Source organism: Nicotiana sylvestris, chromosome 12 (genome assembly GCF_000393655.2).
Source record: "Nicotiana sylvestris chromosome 12, ASM39365v2, whole genome shotgun sequence".
Classification (NCBI taxonomy): domain Eukaryota; kingdom Viridiplantae; phylum Streptophyta; class Magnoliopsida; order Solanales; family Solanaceae; genus Nicotiana; species Nicotiana sylvestris.
The window spans coordinates 6,702,372-6,722,027 of NC_091068.1; the positions used below are offsets into that span (position 1 = coordinate 6,702,372).

The 19,656-nt window shown below is 35.5% G+C and overlaps 2 protein-coding genes and 1 long non-coding RNA gene across 7 annotated transcripts; 2 read left to right on the top strand and 1 right to left on the bottom strand.

Annotated features, from left to right (window-relative positions):
* Positions 1-378: 378 nt before the first annotated feature.
* LOC104213440 (type I inositol polyphosphate 5-phosphatase 2-like) lies at positions 379-6,059 on the top strand. The gene is made up of 11 exons (XM_009762941.2): positions 379-623; positions 698-803; positions 897-983; positions 1,915-2,002; positions 2,109-2,213; positions 2,968-3,760; positions 4,224-4,414; positions 4,525-4,633; positions 4,848-4,996; positions 5,279-5,476; positions 5,564-6,059. The coding sequence occupies exons 1-11, from the start codon at positions 594-596 to the stop codon at positions 5,565-5,567; spliced, it is 1,860 nt and encodes a 619-aa protein (XP_009761243.1). The 5' UTR covers positions 379-593; the 3' UTR covers positions 5,568-6,059.
* A 1,158-nt stretch (positions 6,060-7,217) lies between these two features.
* LOC138884155 (uncharacterized) lies at positions 7,218-10,659 on the top strand. Of its 5 annotated transcripts, none has more exons than XR_011404317.1 (4): positions 7,218-7,521; positions 8,798-9,060; positions 9,161-9,259; positions 10,319-10,659. It is a non-coding gene; the product is annotated as an uncharacterized lncRNA (long non-coding RNA). The 5 variants fall into 5 exon arrangements; XR_011404316.1 differs by having other exon boundaries at positions 8,798-9,037; XR_011404318.1 differs by having other exon boundaries at positions 8,798-9,037; positions 9,161-9,254.
* On the bottom strand, positions 10,549-16,337 carry LOC104213439 (protein NRT1/ PTR FAMILY 7.3-like). The gene is made up of 5 exons (XM_009762940.2): positions 16,133-16,337; positions 15,431-15,548; positions 12,547-12,764; positions 11,571-12,130; positions 10,549-11,419 (listed from the first exon to the last, which is right to left on the bottom strand). The coding sequence occupies exons 1-5, from the start codon at positions 16,160-16,162 to the stop codon at positions 10,549-10,551; spliced, it is 1,797 nt and encodes a 598-aa protein (XP_009761242.2). The 5' UTR covers positions 16,163-16,337.
* Positions 16,338-19,656: the final 3,319 nt, after the last annotated feature.

Sequence of the window (19,656 nt, forward strand, 5' to 3'; positions counted from 1 at the left end):
TTAGTCACCTTTTGTCTTTTTAGTTTAAATCATGCAATAACCAGCTTTTGCATGTGGATTTTTTTAAAATAAATTATTAGTACAAATGTACAAATCTTTCCTAACTATTGGTGTCAATAGCTTATGTTAGCCCACTAGGCATGAATCCATCAGTTGAATTTAGTACTAAAAAGTTGTTAAACATTGAATATGACTTGTCCTATTTTTATATGCTTTTTCTTTGTTGTATACTTGAAACTTCAGCAATATCACATCTTTTGTTTTTTCATATAAGGACCAAATTTTGGGACCATTAAAAAAAAATTCCCTCTTTTTTTTTTTTTTTTTTTTTTTTTTTTTTTACAAGTTGAGAAAATGGATGTCTGTTAAGCTTGGCCATAACTTTTTTCTGTCTTTTCCATTTGTTTTTTTAAGAATCTTCTTTGTAGTTAGCAACTTGTTTGCTTAAGGGGGTTTTATAAGACCCTTAAATACATATGAAAATCCAAGAAAACTGGCAAAAAGTCTTAAAACTTTTGTGAAAATTACTAGCATTTATTGTTTCTTGAACTTCATTAAGTTCTAAAGTTTACAACTTCTTTTGTTTTGTACAAATGAAAACCAGGAGAGGAAAAAGATCAGAGGTATGTTTTATTATATACTATAGTCATTAATTTGTTATTTAAGGAGACTGAAGAGGGATTTGTTTTGGTTGTAGGCATTTTGGCCTTCAATTGTGATGAAAAAATGGTTAAATATTCAGCCTAAGCTTTATGATTTTAGTGAAGATGAAGTTGACACTGAAACTGAGAGTGAGGATGATGGTATATTGAATTTTTGTTTATAAATTTAAATTTTTTGTTTCTTGGTTTTTATTTCAAGTGTTTGATTAGTTTCTATTTTTGGAAATTTTCTAGCATGTTCACTTAAAGATGAAATGGTGCATGAAGATCATTTTTGTAGAACACCGGGGAAGCTTAATGAATGCCAGCCTCAAACTTCAGGTACTTCTTGAAATTCTGTTTCAGTGTTTCAGCCAGCTTGCCCACACCTTGACTGTTTCAAGTATTGGGTAACTTTTCCTGACAAGACTTAGGCAAATATGAAGAAATCACCTTGCGTTTACACATACGGAGTCTGTACCATCAAGTTTTTGATTTTGCTGAATTTCATGATCATGCCTAATTTTGACTAAAAAAATACTAGGTCATTTTTTCCCATTTGCTTAAGCCTTTCTGGGCAGGTTTACCCGACACCTCTGCTGATGGGAGGCAGTAGGTATCTGCTGATGGGAGGCAGTAGGTATCAGTAGAGCAGTCTTGCATGTCTGCCCCGACACAACTCTTATAAAAAGAGAAGAGTCTCCTACAATAACAACAACAAAAAAAAACCCTGTATGATACCACAGGTGGGGTGTGGGGATGGTAGTGTGTACACATACCTTACCCCTATCTTGGAGGTAGAGATTGTTTCCGATAGACCCCTGGCAAAGAGTCTTCTGCTTTTGAAATATAACCACTATTGAGGATGCTTCTTCTAATTTCAATCATGTGAAAATCACCAGAAGCTATATTGCGCAGATTCTCTAAAAGTGCTACTGCACTTGCGTCGGATCCTCCAAATATGCACTATTTTGGAGAATCCGACATATGTCCGACGATGTTTTTGTAGAGTCCGAGCACATAAACCAGGAGAGAATATTCTTTTCATATTGGTGAGGCTGTGTTCATATTGTGCTGCCTTAATCTTGACCCTTGAGCCATTGAAGCCTTATGCCTGGACATACACTTAATATAGTTATATTTGTCCCTTTGATATTTCAAGATATGCAAATTAAGAAAAGTTGGAATCATTTTAGGTTATACTACCCATATCAACTAACCTTTAATTTTTGTTCTGTAAACTATGCTGACTAGTTGCACTGAACTTACTCAGGGAAAACTTCAACCAAGTATTCATCAAGACACAAAAGAGGGAAATCAGAAACTCTGAGAGTTCAATACATTAATACAAAAGAAGTGAGGTTTGGCTTTAAATTCAGTTCAATTTGATTTGCTCTTTTGATACTAGAATCCAGTTATATGAATTTCCTTCCTTTGGATATTCGCATATGCTCCGATTTTCCTCAGAGTTACTATAGGAACTTGGAATGTTGCTGGTAGACTTCCTGATGAGGATCTTGAGATTGATGAGTGGCTTTGTATGAATGAACCAGCTGATATATATATTCTTGGGTAAGTGTTCTATATATTTGGCAATTTTCGATCAATTTGTATATAGCTCTTCCTCTTTGCATTTACCGATATGAAATCCATCCAGGGCCGGAACTATATGTTCCAAGGGGTTCAACTGAATCCCCTTAATCGAAAAATACTACAATTTATTTTGCATATATAAAAATTGTTGACTCCCCTTGACATAAAGGGAGCTTCTAGTGTAGGGACAAAGGTGGCTCAAAAATTGCTTTAGATCGCATGTTTAAATCATAGGTGCAGTATTTTTGCATTTTTCTGAATCCCCTCCCCTTGTTAGAATTCCTGGCTCTGCCACTGAATCCATCATATAAGGAAGTCATGGATTTGCAACATTGATCTTATAATCACGTGCAATTTTATTATGCTTATCCGTGATGATTTTTCCCGTCCCCTTTTTGCCTCTGCGCTTACCTTTTTGTCTAGCCGAGGCATCTTTTGGTGCTACATCAGCTAAAAAAACATAGTCAATGAAAGAATAACTAACATATCTTAAAGAGAGTAGATTTTTAACGTAGTTAAAGTCCATTTTCGTGTTTTCTTGAAACTAAACAAAGATAAAGCTTAGTCTCAAAGCTGCATATGCATATAAACAAAAGTTCATTTCTGCTTTCACCAGTTAAATTCATCTAGTCGTTTCGCATAAAATAGCTTTTATATGGCCTAAACATTTAGTCGCTAAGAGTTATGTTACACGATTGAATTTTATAGCATGATTTGTATCTTCCCTTTACAGCTTCCAAGAGGTAGTTCCTTTAAATGCTGGAAATGTACTGGGAGCAGAAAATAGAAGGCCAATTCCAAAATGGGAGGCGATCATTCGCAGAACATTAAACCGAACAACAGTAGAACCTGAAGCTAAGCTCAAAAGTTACAGTGCTCCACCGTCTCCAGTGTTAAGAACTTCTCCTGCAGCTGATATAATTGCTGATGTTGTAAATACTACTACTGCACTAGATATAATTGCAGAGGCGTCGATGGACACCACTTGCTTTGCTGGAGATAATATGATCAACCTAAGGAAGAACCTGCAAATAAAGAGAATATATGGCATTGATTGTGATAGTCGGTTGGATTGGCCTGAACGTTCGCTTGATGCAACGCCTCAAGTTCTGTCTTCAACTTTTAACTTGAGGCGAGTATCGAGCAGTTGTGCTCTTGCTTTTAAGAATCAGGATATTGGATTAGATGGTAGCAGGTTAAAAAGAGGACACCAAAGTTCCGGAAACTTAGGGTTGCTTTTTATGGATCAACAAGAGGAGCCTGAGGTACTTGATGCACTTTCTGATGGCTCTGATCAATTTTCTGAAGAGGAAAATGATTTTTTCGAAGGATTCACAGAGTTCGAAGATGAAAGTTCACTTCTAACACATGAGGTGAATTCACGTCCGAGGTATATTCGTATTGTTAGTAAACAGATGGTTGGGATATATGTATCCGTTTGGGTCCGTAGAAGGTTGAGAAGGCACATAAACAACTTGCAAGTCTCCTCCGTTGGAGTCGGTTTAATGGGATACATGGGCAACAAGGTATTGCTTTTTTCCTTCATGCTTATGATTTTCATTGAATCAAATATCAGCATTCACTAGTTGTAGAAAGTGAAATATTGAAGTTAAAAAGAACATTTGAAACAGAATTATTCGATACATGTGCTAGTGAAAGTAGCACGTATCGAATGGAATAGTTAAGGTATGCGCAAGCTGGATCCAACGCCATTGTTATAAAAAAAATACATTTGAACTTTAGAGGGCTTTATTTCCCCTTATCTTTGTCTCTACATTCTTTTGTATAATAAAAGTGGTGTCCGAGCCAGTTTGAGCGCATCTTGACTATTCCACCGAGTAACTGCTACTTCCCACTCGCACATGTACGGGACAAATTTGTCCACCAAAGTTTAGGTAGATGGGAAGAAATCACCTAGCATTTGCTCCATAAGCAAATTGAACCTATTGTCTATACATGAAACCGCTGACTAATTGATATGATATGCAGGGATCTGTTTCTGTGAGCATGTCTCTTTTCCAGTCAAGGCTATGCTTTGTTTGTTCACATTTAACTTCTGGTCAAAAGGATGGCGCTGATCAAAGGCGTAATGCTGATGTCTATGAGATTATGAGGCGCACACATTTCTCATCTGTATTCGACACAGATGCAGATCAACCACAAACAATTCCATCTCATGAGTATGTATTAGATTGGATAATTTGACGTATATGTTTGAGCTGTATGTTCTAATTTTAAATAAGTTATGCTGCATATATATAATACATACACCTTCCTTTACTGTAATCAGTCAGATATTCTGGTTAGGAGATTTGAATTATCGAATCAATATGTTGGATGCTGAGGTACGGAAGCTTGTCGCCAGAAAGCAATGGGATGAACTTCTCAACTACGACGAGGTGAGACTCATCAATAAGATTTTGGTTCAGCTCTTTTTTCGTTTATATAAGATCTCCCCCTACTGGAACTTCATCAAGTAAAGAATTTTTACGCTATCAGGTTAAGTTGACAAACAACAAGTCTCTACATATCAAACATGATACGATAACTTAGGAATACTGCGTCAATGTATATAACTTAAGCTCTAATATCATATATTTATCCCATTTGCAGCTAACCAAAGAACTCCGAGGTGGCCATGTTTTTGCCGGTTGGAAGGAAGGAGTGATTAACTTTGCACCAACATATAAATATGAAATCAACACCGATAGATATGTAGGAGAGACTCCAAGAGAAGGGGAGAAGAAGAGATCACCGGCTTGGTAAGTGAAATTCTCTTTAAATATACAAAGCATGATCTTTCAACGTATTTTGATAATGCACATTGAAATGATTAAAAGGGCAGCCCGGTGCAACATCCTGCGTTTACGCAGGGTCCGAGGAAGGGCCGCACTCCAGCAACCTGCCCTGATGCAAGCATCAGTGGCTGATTTCATAGTTCAAAGTTCGAAACCATGACCAATAGGTCACACGGAAACAACTTTAACGTTGCTCCAAGGGTCCTTTCTGTACACTGAAATGATTATTTTCTTAATATCGTGCAGGTGTGACCGTATACTATGGTTAGGGAAAGGTATAAAACAACTCTTTTACAAGAGAGCGGAAATAAGACTATCTGATCATCGTCCTGTAAGTTCAATGTTTTCAGTAGAAGTTGAAGTATTTGATCACCGAAAACTCCAGAGAGTCCTCAATGTTAACAGCGCCGCTGTACATCCTGAGATTCTACTAGATAGTGAGGAGTAAGACTTAAAGCTTCTTCAAATAAGTAGTCATCAAACATGACAGTAATTCAGTATTAATAACACAAAACTTTTTGGTGTTTTCAGTTAGGAATCAGAAATGAAGCATCGCGTTCATATGTACGTCAATGCAGAGACGAATCCAGGATCTAGAGTCGAGGATTCAGAATAGCTTGTATGACGTACAAGCCTGCAAATCTTTCCAAAATCATGTTATGTTAAAGGTGGATAAGACACGAGATCAACGTCGTTTCTGTAAGATACAACATACATATACTTGAGCAATGAAGATTTGGCACCAGTACAGTGTGTTTAATGTTTTGTAAGTAAAAAAATTTTTGACATAATTTTGAGTGAATTTTCCCTTGTATTCGGTCTTTGACATCTTAACTGTATTTTTATAACCTGGTTTTCCTTACTTTGAATTTAGTTTCTTTTTTCTTCTTTTGTTTCCTAAATTTCCCTGCCAGAAGGAGGGTATTTTTGTATGGTTTTGTAAATTATGAAATATTATTTCTTGATACACATTTCAAAGTTTTGTAATATAAATGCTAACCGAATACAAGTTTTAGTATTCCATTCACTAATTCATGAATTGGTGTTCTCATAGTGAAAAACTTTTATTCTAGTGTACAATTCAAAGCTTTATTAAGTTTTCAGTTCCAAGAAAGAAAAAAAAAAGAATAAAGAACATAAATTGTCTTAAGATACAAGTAAAAAGCAATGCATTTTTGTTAGATAGGATAGTTCTTGCTCTGGCAAATTAGAACCTAAGTATTACATTTGAAGTTTAACTTATCTATAGAAAGATCTCAGGTGCGAATCCACCGGTTGATCGATCTATCTGTATAAAGATATATGATCTTATATGATCTAGCATACCCATTTATGAAATAAAACATAAAATTTTATTTCCCCTGCCTCACTCCATATACGAATAAAATGCGAAAAGGGGAGTAGTAATAAGTCGTATAGAATCAATGGAATCATGATAAAGTAAAATCCCTTGATGACATATTTTATCACAATTAACATTTTTTTGGTTGATAGAGGGATCAAATGATATATAGTTCATTTGTTGGTAGCTCGGAGGATTAAAAGCATGACTCTTGCTTTCCAATTGGCCTTTTTACATTAATAATTGCTACTTCATGAATCTTATTGATCAACATAATCGTTTGTATTTGCTTCTCATGATGGCCGGTCAATTAACAAAGATATTGTATTTTCAGATACATCCTTATGGATTGAATTAGTCTTTTTGGTGAGTATGCTTAATTCTCTCATCTCTTGAACCTACTTGTCGCAGGCCCAATACCTCACCTCATAAAATGTCCTTTTAGAAGTTTTCTCGCACAAACAATATGTCAAACTTTGGCAAAATTTATAATTTCGGACGTGAATTGTGCAACTTCAATCACGTATGTCGATATATTCAAAATAGCTAAATTTATACTCCATCTGTTCCAGTTTATGTGAACCTATTTCCTTTTTGGTTCGTTCCAAAAAGAATGAACCTTTTCTATATTTGATAACAATTTAGCTTAAAGTTACAACTTTACCCTTAATGAGAAGCTTTTATAACCACACAAATACTCTGGACCCCATTTGGACTTGTTTAAGACCACAAATTCCAAAAATCTTTATTTTTTTCTTAAACTCGGTGCTCAGTAAAACAGGTTCCATAAATTGGAACGGAGGGAGTATAATTTATAAACTTCCACTACGTGAAGAATGAAAACGTCCGTTAAAGTCCGCGGGATAAGGTTTGTCAAATCAAATCGAAATATTCAGCTGTCGATGGACAAAGCCGGAACGTCGATCCAAACAAAGAATGACTAGGCCCCGGTTCCAGGGTTAGGGTATTTCTTATTATCACAAATAGACGCATCGAATCGCCTTGTTCCGGCGAAGAACGTCGGTAAAATGTTGTGTATTTTCCGATTTTAGCCGCCGGAAACAAGGTAGTCGGAATCAAATAATGACCGTTAAATTCACCGAGCAGATTGATGCAAATAATATGCTATAATGGACCTGTAACATGTGTAAGTCGTTTATTATCAACTTCTACTATCGTCTTCTCATTTGTTTTTTTTCCCTTTATTGAGAGTCAATTTGATTAACTGTTGTGCCAAGCGAAACTAGATAAATTTCATATTTCAAAATTAAAGTAGTATAAGTTAAATTTCTCCTTATCAATTTGGCGCGAAGCATCATTTTGTTAAATTTCACCTAGTTTGAATCAGGCAAAAAAAAAAAAAAATATTTTGCGGAAAAGGATACATTTGATGCTTAGTGTTCATATGTTATCTTATTGAGAGTCAATTTGATTAACTTTCAAGCCAAGGCGGACTAGATAAATTTCATATTTTCAAAATTTAAGTAGTAGTAACAAGTTGCATTTCTCCATGTTAATTTGGTGTAGAAACTGCATTTTATGAAGTTTTGTTAAATTTTGCCTAGTTTGAATCTAGGAAAGCAAAAAATAATAAAATAATTAAAAGCCAAATTTTTGGGGAAAAGGAATTTTTGATGCTTAATTTTCATATATTGTCATACATTACATGAAGCCCTTTTGAGTTTCGTACCTGTTCAGGTTGTATATCAGTGTATGCATACGGGGGCGGATCCAGTGAGTACCCTGTATATGTGTTAAAAAATCTGCTAAATAATTACAAATTATAGATTATGAACCCAATACATTAGATGGAATGTCGTAGAATTCCAAGTCCAAACGCATAAAGTTCATATCTGTATGTGTGTGCTGCTCTGCATCAGACTATGCTATTAAGATATCCAGTGAAATTCAGCACGTTTATAAAAGTTAAATTTTTTGGCGCACGAAGATCGCGATAATAGATTGTGAAGAACTTGATTAGAAATACTTAATAGATTGGGAAAGATAGTAACTTTATTATATGTTAGATTAAATGGCATGAAATGAGAGTGTGTATGAGAAAATAGATTTTACTCTGTAGTCTGTACAATTAGTGCTACACTTCTAAGAGAAATAGCGAAATGTGAGAACAATTTTGACTATCCTTCCATTGACAGCTATCTGAATCACATACAATTTCTTATGTTTAACTCTTGATTCAAAAAGAAAGGAGGAGAAATAGCTTTAAATTAATCAAATAGGGCAGCTATGAATGTTTTGATATTGCTTTGGGGAGTCAACTTTCTGGGGCTATTGATATTAGAAAAACCATTGTTTCAGTTCATTCAAGTGATGTGTAGAAAAGCATGAGTACACCAACTGCACTTGCTAGTAATCATTTACTTATTCATTAACTCTCTAGTTGAGTCTTATTTCTTTGTTAGTGGAAATAGGAGAGCAGGGTGATACAAAATTCAGTGCTTTCAATGATGGTGGAAGGTGGATAACTTTGGGGCATTTGTCTATCATGGATGGAAGTGCCTTGAATAACTGGATTTCGTGGTGCCTCCTAGTGTGTAGGTCCTCTTTGGTTATCCCCGAGAACAGAAAAAGAGGAACAACTAATATGGAGTTTTTCGGATGATACTGAGGAGGCTGTTTCACGAGCTCTCAAGCTCTTATTGGTACTTCTCTCAAGCTCTTATTGGTACTTCTCCTTTTTAATTGTGTCTGATGTTTGTAACCTGAGTTATTTTTGATTCACCTCAATACACGTGGATAATCTTTTTCTTTCCTGCATTTTGTAGAGTAAAAGCACGGTGAAGGATGGGCAGTGTTTTACTCTTGTCCAAAGTGGAGGACAACCAACCTGGCATAGAAATTCCACACCATACGCAGTTTGTAAGGTCCAATGTTAATTTATGCTGTAACTGTTTGTTTATATAGAAATCATGTTGAGCAATCTATGTTTGTCAGTTTTTCCATTGCTTTTTAGCTCCACGTATTCCTTCTGTGATGAAATATAGAAGTTCCTTAAGAGTAGAAAGTTTCCGATCATAGAGGTTTGTTCTTAGAATTGTTTTATCATTTAGGTTGGTGCATCAAAGAGTGTCTTCTACAATGTAGAAACAGTTTCCATGGTTCAAGTCTTGTTTGACTTCCTTCTCAGCTGCGAGATATTTTCTTATGCAGTTATATAGTTCTTGGGAATCATGAACCCTAAATGCTTCATTTGACAAATCAGTGGCAAAATAATTCACATTCTCTACTTTCCAAAATTGCTTGTAATTCTGCTGGTGTATTATCTTTCTAACTTGCATGTGGATGAAAGGTTGCAGTTAGATATCTTTGTGTTGCATTATCGTTCAGTTTTCACCATTTTTAGTCATCATCATCTCAGTTCCTTATCAGTTTTCTTGGTTTACTAGATCTTGGAAAAGAATACATCAACATCATAGATAAAGCGAAACAATATAAAGGCCTTTTTGGTGTAGTTTCTAATCATGTGTTTCATTTTCTCAGAACATGCATTCTCTTTGATGACCTGAATCCTCTTAGGATAGTCATATTTTGCAACTAGTAAATAATTTCATGTTCTATGTGGAACTTATTTTGTGATGAAATGGCTTCCGCTGAAAAAAAGAGCTCTTGAGATTTCTATATGTACAGCCATCTAACCTTACACAATTTCTTTATGCACTTTGTTGGCAAATAGGATTTACAGATATAGTATTTGTGGCCATCTTACCCAAACATACCATGCAAGTTTTTTTTATTGAGGTGGAGACTGGCTTTTCTAGCTCTGAATTTCATGTTAAATAATGAGACTTTTCAGACGCAAATCTTTGAGGGTACATCAATATTGTTCAACAGTTTCTTGGATACAGGAAAAGCCAATCCATTTACATATCAATCCAAAATGCTTGTCAATTGTAGAACTAATATAACAGAGCGAACAAATGCAGCAACAAGGAGAAAGGATGACTTAGACATTTAGAGGGGTTCAGCTCCCTGAAGAATTCTGCAGAGCTGAGTATTTTGGATTGACTGAGTTTGGAGCTTTGGAGAGGGAGGAAATCCAAATACGAAGCAGAAACTCTAAACAAAATGTTATGGTGACTGCATATCTTCCTTTTATTCATATGGCTTTGGCAAAACATCCCTAAGATATGATCCATGTCAGGTACGTTAGACTTCACACCTTGTCATCTTCCTCATATTCCTGAATCTTTTCGCTATGCTTAATATTCTTGTACCACTTAGCACATGCAATATAGGCAACCAAATCTATTAATGTTAAGCCAGCTAATAGAAAATAGAATCTGTCTAAATGACCTTTGTTAAGGTTTCCTGGTATCCATCCAGGCATTTTGTCTGTTGCCGATATTTTCATCACTACGCTTACAAGTAAGCTACTCACGTAGTTCCCCAACGATATCGATGTCATGCATAGTGCACTTCCGAAGCTTTTAAGTCCATCGGGTGCTTGTGCATTGAAAAATTCCAATTGGCCTACATACATGAATACTTCCGAAGCTCCTATAAAAGCATATTGAGGGACTTGCCAGAAGATGTTAAGAGAGCTCGAGCCTCCACAGTTTTTGCAGTCATTGCTCGCATACTTTAGCCTGTAGCACTCCACAATTCCTGCAGAAAGCATAGCCATCACTGCTATGACTAGTCCAATACCCATCCTTTGAAGTTCAGTTAGCCCAATATGATCACCCTTGCACTTCTTAAACCTACTGACTAGTGGATTAAGAACTCTGCGGTTTAGAAATATGACGCCTGCTACACTAAGGATGTCAAAGGTAGACATGCTTGCTGCTGGAATCCTGAAGTTTGCTATTGTAGTTTTCATGGCATCGCCTTGCTCAACAAAGAGCGAGGCCATTTGCGTGAAAACTACAGAGTAAATAATGGTACATAGCCAAATGGGCAGCAGTCTCAAAATGCATTTAACCTCCTCAACTTGTGAGATAGGGCAGAGATGCCACGGGTTGTGATCGCTCTGCTTCTGGTTGTCGAGTTCCCTTGATGTCACCACTGCTGCTCTGTCCAAGAATCTGCAACATGAAAACTCTAGTTTAGTGCATTATAGAATGGTAAATAGACTAGTCATCAATGATAATTGAATGACAAAGTCAGGTCATAAATTTGAGATTCTTGTAGACATAGCGGATTGAACTGCTAAGTGTATTTCTACATTCTACTTACTTGAAACCATGGGTGTGTAGCATTTTTCTACCACCAGTTGTGTTGTCATCGTCTTCCCCTTGGTAGAAGTCATCTTCGGTTTCTGGTGTCTCGACTCTACTCTTCTTTGTTGCTGCAACTAAAACTTGAGCAAACCTGGCAAGAGGGTTGCCACTAGACTTGAAGTGTCTGTACCTAGCAGTGCCTCCAAGAAAGAGCAATAATGCTGCAAAAGCAGATGCTGCAGATGCCCAAAAACCAAGAGCCCACATTCCTTCATCCTCAAAGTAGTCTAAAATAGTGTTGGAGAAAAGCGACCCGAGGTTCATGAATAGGTAGAAGTAGCTGAAGAAGGCAACTTTAGAGTGAGACTCCCCTGGATGCTGCTCGTCAAACTGATCAGCCCCAAAGGTAGCAATGTTTGGCTGATAACCTCCATATCCTAGTGCAATCATGTACACAGCGATGTAGAACAGACCAATGCCCATGGTTGAATGTTCTCCACATAGAGTCGTTCGATTCCCACAACCTTTAGGTTTGAGCAAGTAGAGTTGTGATGCTAGTGCTAGTAATGCCAATCCCTGTCAACAAAGTTCCAAACTTAGTAAGAGCAAGATAGATAACTTATTACAATCAGAGGTGAATTCTGAATTTAAACTCGATAGGTTCAACCTTTAAGGTTCTTAGCATGGGACCCTGTGTATTTTTGAAATCATGGGGTTCAGAATTTAATATTTGTTGAAATTTTAGTATTTCTCAAAATATGTATAGACATACACACAATTCTGGAAATACTGAGTTCAGTTGAACCAAGTAAACATAGGCTCCATCAGCCTGTGATTACAATCAACAATAACAATTAGCAGGAATCGCGCTTGTGCAGGATGATGGTAGCAGCCAATATTAAATCTTCTTGATTGTGAATTATTCTGCTAGTGTATTCTTAATTGTTTTTTCAATATGTACCGAAGTATGATAGGAGGTAATGGATACTTACAGTTACATAGATGACTTGAAAAATGGCACATGTTTTGAATCTTCCCCAGTAAGAGTCACTAAGAAAAGCACCAACAAGGGAGCATATATAAACTGTGCCAGTCCATTTGCTCACACTATTAGCAGCATCAGCATTGTTTTCTTTCAGCACTCTTGTCAAGAACAACACCAAATTCACTCCAACTCCAAAGAATGCTAGAGTTGCTAAAGCTTGATTCACTATATAATCAATATGGAAACCAAAATTTTATATCAATTAAACAAAAGAATAAGTAGAAGAAGTATTAGTGACATTGATAATTGGATTTTCTGGTTTGGATTAGTGGTTAATATATGCGATAAGTGTGCACTTAAGGAAATGATTGTCATTACTCATTAGTAGAAGCCTAATGCAATTTGGAAAATTGATTGTCGCTTTATCCTTTTTAAAAGTACGTACGTACGTACGTAGTTCAACTTTATTGGTTGCCTGAAATATCGTTTTGTGGAGACACCATTTATTATTTTCACAACAATTTCTGCTGTTTTCTTCTTGTTCTTTATCATAATGTCCATTTCTGGATTGAGTTGGAATATAAATTCTGAAACTGACCACACCTAAATAGTAGGCTAGTAGCCATTATATCATATCAATCACCCCATGATAGGACTTGCTTTCTTGGTTATTATCATGTGCTAGAAGGTTGGCTTGTCAAATGAACTTTTAGCAAGCAATCAATGTCTAAAGTTGGACTGATAGGTTACCTGTTAGATTTGACACTTCATTATTTCTTGAATGAACCCAAGAATTCCTAATTAAATGCAAAAGGACAATGTCTCGATGTTGAAGCAAATTCTCTATGCTATATTCGAAACTCTTGCACTTTTCTTTGAAAGTAAACACCCCATCGCTACCACACACCCATTAGCACCCATATTTGTAATTTTGTACTCACGGGTAAGACATTTACCCAATAAAATAGATGATACGGGCAACCTAACTCGGATACTATCAACAACAACTACTCAGTATAATCCCACCAAATGAGGTCTGAGGAGGGTAGGATGTACGCAGCCTTACCCCTACCCTAGAAGGATAGAGAGACTGTTTCTGAATGACCCTCCGCTAAAAAAGGTGAAGGAAGCCCTGATAGCAAGACAAATAGTTAGAAAGCTAAATCGGATATAGCAACAAAGAATATGGAAGGAGTACCGATAACAAGTAGTAGCAAGATGGTATATTTAGACAAATAAGTCTAAGGCAGCACACGAGAATATGACGAAGTCGTGCCAGCAATTTACGGAATTACCGAATGTACCTAACTCGGATACTATCATGGTCAATAAATATATATGCAATACTTTTTCGTAAGTCTCCACCTTTTAAGCATGGAGCATCATAATTTATCCTATTCACCTGTCCAAATTATTGACACTGTAAAAATCGTTTTCTTACTTTTTATCATCTTATGATCTAAACAAGTCGTATATACACCCCAATACATTGTATAAATATATAAGAAGGCAAAAAGTTAGGGATAAGTGAAAGTCCAGATCACAGAATTGTCCCACCCACCCACCAAGTAGCAGAGTTTTGTCAAGGATGACGTAGTAGCCCCACCACTTCATTTCCTAGGTATGTGCCAATTGCCAAAGATGTCTTTTCCCAATAGTGCATGCTTTTCTCGTCACTTCTTTATCCCTCCTCCTCTTCCACAGGAATTTTGCTATTATAGACAAAACCCTACCCCAATACGGAGGAGCCAAATACCTATGTACTTTTTTGGAATTTTTTGGTACAATCATATGATATTTGTTACCTATAAATTTTGCTAATTCATACGTCTTTTTATTTTTTATTTTCAATACTCAAATTCGTAGCCTTTAATTATAAATGAAAGAATCTTACACATCCCACTAGGTTCTTCATATGATAAAGACCTATGTACGTGTATATGTGAAAGCTATCAAATAGGCCCAGCAATAGCTCTCGAATTTTTTTGACACGGCTTTGTTATTCTGAAAAGTGTTAGGCTTTGGCCTTTTCACTCTCTTGTCATTTTCTAGCTTCCCAACACATGATATGTGGCTTCGTTTATTACCTCACCTTATTCCACCATTATCAACCTTTCTTTTTATTGTTTTTCCATTACAAAGAAAAAGAAAAAGAAAAAGAAGCTCTAGCCTTAGCCTCTAGGTCCGTAAAATCATATTGGAAGTGAATATTACTTGTTAGGATTTAGGAATATGACCTGAAAAGTTATCATAGGTCATACGAATTAATTAGATTAATTTGAAACGATGTAGTTTGTACCACAAGATTCTTACACTTTATTCCCATGACTGAATATCTTGAACCTAGAATAATATAACACGAATATCTCAATATTGGATAGTCCAATATCTACTTGGTGAAGGTAGAAATAACAACAGGTTGTTACTCTAAAGGGCTGCTATTTAGGAATTAGCCAATGTGTTCTGAATTTCAGTTTTTCAGTTCAAAATTTTTAGGAGACAAATGTTCTGAATTATTCCAAAATTAAGATTTTTATTTCAAATTTTCAGGATAAAATAAGTATTAACTAATCTTTAAATAATAACCCTAAGAATGGTTGTTCGTGTACTTCACTCGTGGTGAAGTTATTCAAACTATATATAGGCAGATTATGATACATGCACTTAATTGATGTAGATTCTAACAGTATATACCATGTATAAAAACTGTAGCTTATCATAAATAATAATAATAATAATAATAATAATAATACTCTTAATCTGGATATAGCTCAAAAGAGAGATAAGCAGATGCAGATATCACAAGTTTTATCGTTTCTTTTTCGGGAGATAAATTTACGACTTTTACAATATGATTAATTTCAGGAAGAAAAAAAGAAAAAAAAGCTTACGGAGAATCATAATTCCAGCCACCCATTTTCCACTTGCTTCTCTGATTGCTGGTTTTCCATCAAGATCAACAGTTCCATCCTTGGTGCATTCTATTTCTTCCCCTTTCATCATTTTCACCTAAAAGACAAAAGATAAATAATATAGTAAATTTAGTAAACTCCATTGAAGTGTTAGATCATTTATTTATATTTATTAAGTTTAAGTTCTACTTATTGACTGTAGAAGTATTTTTGTACCGTAAAGTCACCTAAAAAATAACTACGAGTAACTATTTATAAAAAGTGACATAATTAGCTAGTAACCTGAAAAATAAAGTAAGTTACCTACTATAATATAGTAAAACATAATAATGTAAATATTATTTATAATGTCAGTATACATAAGTTAAATTTATATGTATATACAGTTCCTTGCATGAGGAAACATTTGCATAAAGAAATGAATATGCACTTCATTTAACCTTATTTCTGTCTTCAAGAAAAGAACCACAGATTGGTAAGTGGTAGGCACTGAGAAATAGAAAGAACTAATGATCTTTTTTTTTTCTCTATGTGTGAAATAGGTGTGTGTAGCCATTTAATGAATAAACAATATCGGAGAAAACAAATTCTCGCGAATAAGATATAAGATTCAAACTTATAGTATATAACTAACAATCTTTATGAATATATGTCGAAAAAAAAAAGATGGTGGGTACTAACCTCTTTGGAGAGTTCCAAGCATGCCATCATTAGTGACTCAAAGGTAATTGCTTGAATTAAAGACTAGAAGAAAACGGTGGTAAAGGGGGAGAAATGAGTATTCTCAAAACCAATAAAGTAAAGAGGTTGCAAGTGAGTAAATGCAAGTGAGTGAAAGTATATATAGAAGTTTGAGAGAGTTAAGTGGATGGTAGAGACTACAACGATCACAAAATTAGAAGGAAAAAAGAAAGAAAGAATAGGCATAGAACCGAATTTTTAACATGATGTTTTGGACGTAAGCATAGGATTACTTTTTTTTTGTGTGTGTATTGTGATTTAAATGATTTAACACATCAAATTACCTAATATTGAGGGTCCCATTTAATATTTCAATATCCTTCATTTCAATGTCTTTCTAGTCTGTCAAATTGGTTCAGTTGATTTGACACATCAAATGGTAATTAGTGTGAAGCTCTGCTGTATGATTTGGAGACCTTGGACAAACTTTGACACTTTATTAACTTTACTTAGCTTTAACTAATATGGATTCAACCCGTGAAAGCAGTCACTAATATTTGTATTAAGGTAGACTGTCTAAGTTATAACCCTTGGGTTACGGCCCATCTCCAAAACCTGCGTGAACGCGGGATGCCTTGTGGCTTGTGCATCGGACTGTCCTTTACATGCTTAATTGATCATGAGAAATTATAAGACTTATAAGATTCCGAAAATGTGTTGAGTTTTTAGATGATATGATTACACAATTCAATATCATATTAGAGCAACGAAAGGTTATAGATTTAAGTCTTAAAAAAAGAATTTTCACATGTTTGGCTCATGAAATAATTAAATTAAATTTACACAATGAGCGAGTGTGTTAAAAATGTAATTAAGTAAATAAAAGTGTGTTCTCTTTAATAACTTTGACTTTTAAATGAGATAAACCCACACAACAAAATGATCGAATTTCATTAGATGACATTGGAATAACGTTGTTCTCAGTGGCATACGCAGGATTTTTCATAAGCGGTATCACTATTTTTAGTAATGGGCCTGTAACAGTCAAAAAAAAATTGTGGAGCCAAGGGAGTTCAAACCCAAGACCTCTCACATCAAATTTGAAGCTATCAACCACTAGACTATTGAGTTGTTTTGATGCAAGTGGTGTCACTTTTAATGATTTTATCTTGTATTTCTATTTTATTTATTATTTTTATATACATATGTAGTATAATTTTTCGACAAAGCGGTGTCCCATGATACCGCTAGGGTCCATGTGAATCTGTCCCTGGTTGTTCTGCAACATGAAACTCTGCTTTTCAATTAGGAGTACCATATTTTTACCAAATTGTATCAATTTTGCCAAATTTATTGATGCCATAGCTTGAGATGAAAATCCTTAGATTCTAATATGGTAAACCAATTCTATTCTTCCTTCTTCGTAAATTTAGCTTAATGTACCTATTTTAGGCAAACACTACACTATTCCATGTTAATTCTCAAGCCAATGCAAAGAATATATTTTTTCTTTTTCCCCCTTTTTCTATTTTTGTTACTATTCTTCTCCTGCTTTACAAATATTATTACACCCAAGCAAAGGAATAAATACTGATGCCTTCTGGATTTGGTTTTGATCTAGGATTTGGAAAAATATAATTAATTTTCAAAGAGTATTTGAAAACAGTATTGCTAAAGAAGTTGTATGCTTTTGTTACCTTTTGATAAAATACTTATAATAGCTTTTAAGAAAATTTACCTTTGGATTGTTTATCATTTCTCAGTAACCATTTCTTTTTCCAGTTTAACCATTTGGTATTTGAGTCTTGATGTACAGAGTTACTCGGTATTTGTGCTAATGGGAGGTAGCAAGTATCTTGTGAAATAGTCGAGGTGCAACCTGAATATATATATATATTGGACCATAGGTGCGATGATTTACTTCATGGGCGAGTCTCTGGCTGAAGTCCAGGATGGCCCAGCTGCCCCCGGGGGACTTTCGCCATCTAGGGTGCAATATTCGGACTGCTTCGCCTAGCCTTTAGCCCTATGTCTCTTATCCCTAGGAGGTCTTCCTACACGGCAAGACTTTCAGCTCCTAGAAAAAGATTCGAAAACTTTTCTAATTAAAAGAGGATAATATGCACACACTTATTAACGACAGAAATTAGATATATAGAATGATAGAATCTTGAGCAACCAACAATAAAATGGAACTAATGGTTCCACATAAAAGAAAATATATAGGCGAGTTTGCAAAACAATTTACTTGCTTTTTATTGTTTGTTGATTCCATGTTGGACGAATATAATGTTGCAACTTGCCAAACTTTATAGAATGAGGCTACGAATTTTTTTAATTTATAAATCCTATACACTATAGCCAGATTGGGTAATTTAGCAATTAGAGCAACAAAAGTGTACGTGTGTAAGATAAAAATGAAATTGGACAGCAGACATTCATTAGACACAAATTATGTCACAAAAGTAGTTAGTGAGCCAAATATACATGAAAAGAAGTGGAAATGACACCAAGTAGCCACTTTTAAGTATCATATTTAAAATATATCCACAGTTTACTATGTATTTAAAGATTAGCCAATTTACTCAAACTTCAGGACACGACGTCTTGAAGTTTAAACCATAAACTTCAGGATATCATATCCTAAAGTTCGGAAATTGTGTCATAAATTTCGAATCTTATGTCCTGAATTTCAAATTAGCAATTTAGAAATGCAAGACACTTACTCCTGAATTTCAACTTAGCAGCTCATATATTTAGGACACTAAGTCCTGAATTTCAAATTAACTACTCAAAAATTCAGGATACTTAGCCCTGAAGTTTGGTGAATTGGCTAATCATTAACAACAATACAACAATAACGACCCAGTATAATCCCACAAGTGGGGTCTGGGGAGGGTAATACGTACGCAGACCTTACCCTACCCCGAAGGGTAGAGAGACTGTTTCCAGGAGACCCTCGGCTCAAAAAAAGCAACAGGAGTCGATATATTAGTACCATAAAAAATGCATAATACAATAACAGCAATATAAGAGATATGAAATACAGAATACGAAATACGAAATAAATGGTTGGTATAGTAAAACTAGCAGGTAAAGCCCTGCATCAATAGACGACCAATTATATTCTTAGTCTAACTCCTAACTAGTTAGTCTCACTCTATTGTGCTGTAGAAATATTCACAACTTTCCCTTAACCTACAACCTTAATGCTCGACCTCCATAATTCCTTGTCAAGGGCCATGTCCTCAGTAATCCTAAGTCGCACCATGTCCTATCTAATCACCTCTCCCCAATACTTCTTAGGTCGCCTTCTACCTCTCCGCGTGCCCACTACAGTCAGTCGCTCACACCTCCTCACCGGTGCATCAGTGCTCCTCCTCTGAATGTGCCCGAACCATCTGAGTCTTACTTCCCGCATCTTGTCCTCCATGGGGGCCACGCCCACCTTCTCTCGAATATCTTCATTCCTAATCTTATCCATCCTTGTATGCCCGCACATCCACCTCAACATCCTCATCTCT

Coding starts and splice junctions, on each gene's coding strand:
- LOC104213439 (XM_009762940.2), bottom strand. CDS start 16,162: ATGATGGCATGCTTGGAACTCTCCAAAGAG. Junction 12,131..12,546: donor TTCAAGTCATCTATGTAACT/GTAAGTATCCAT, acceptor CTTTGTTGACAG/GGATTGGCATTACTAGCACT. Junction 11,420..11,570: donor CTACACACCCATGGTTTCAA/GTAAGTAGAATG, acceptor TTCATGTTGCAG/ATTCTTGGACAGAGCAGCAG.
- LOC104213440 (XM_009762941.2), top strand. CDS start 594: ATGAAAACCAGGAGAGGAAAAAGATCAGAG. Junction 4,634..4,847: donor AACTTCTCAACTACGACGAG/GTGAGACTCATC, acceptor TCCCATTTGCAG/CTAACCAAAGAACTCCGAGG. Junction 4,997..5,278: donor AAGAAGAGATCACCGGCTTG/GTAAGTGAAATT, acceptor AATATCGTGCAG/GTGTGACCGTATACTATGGT.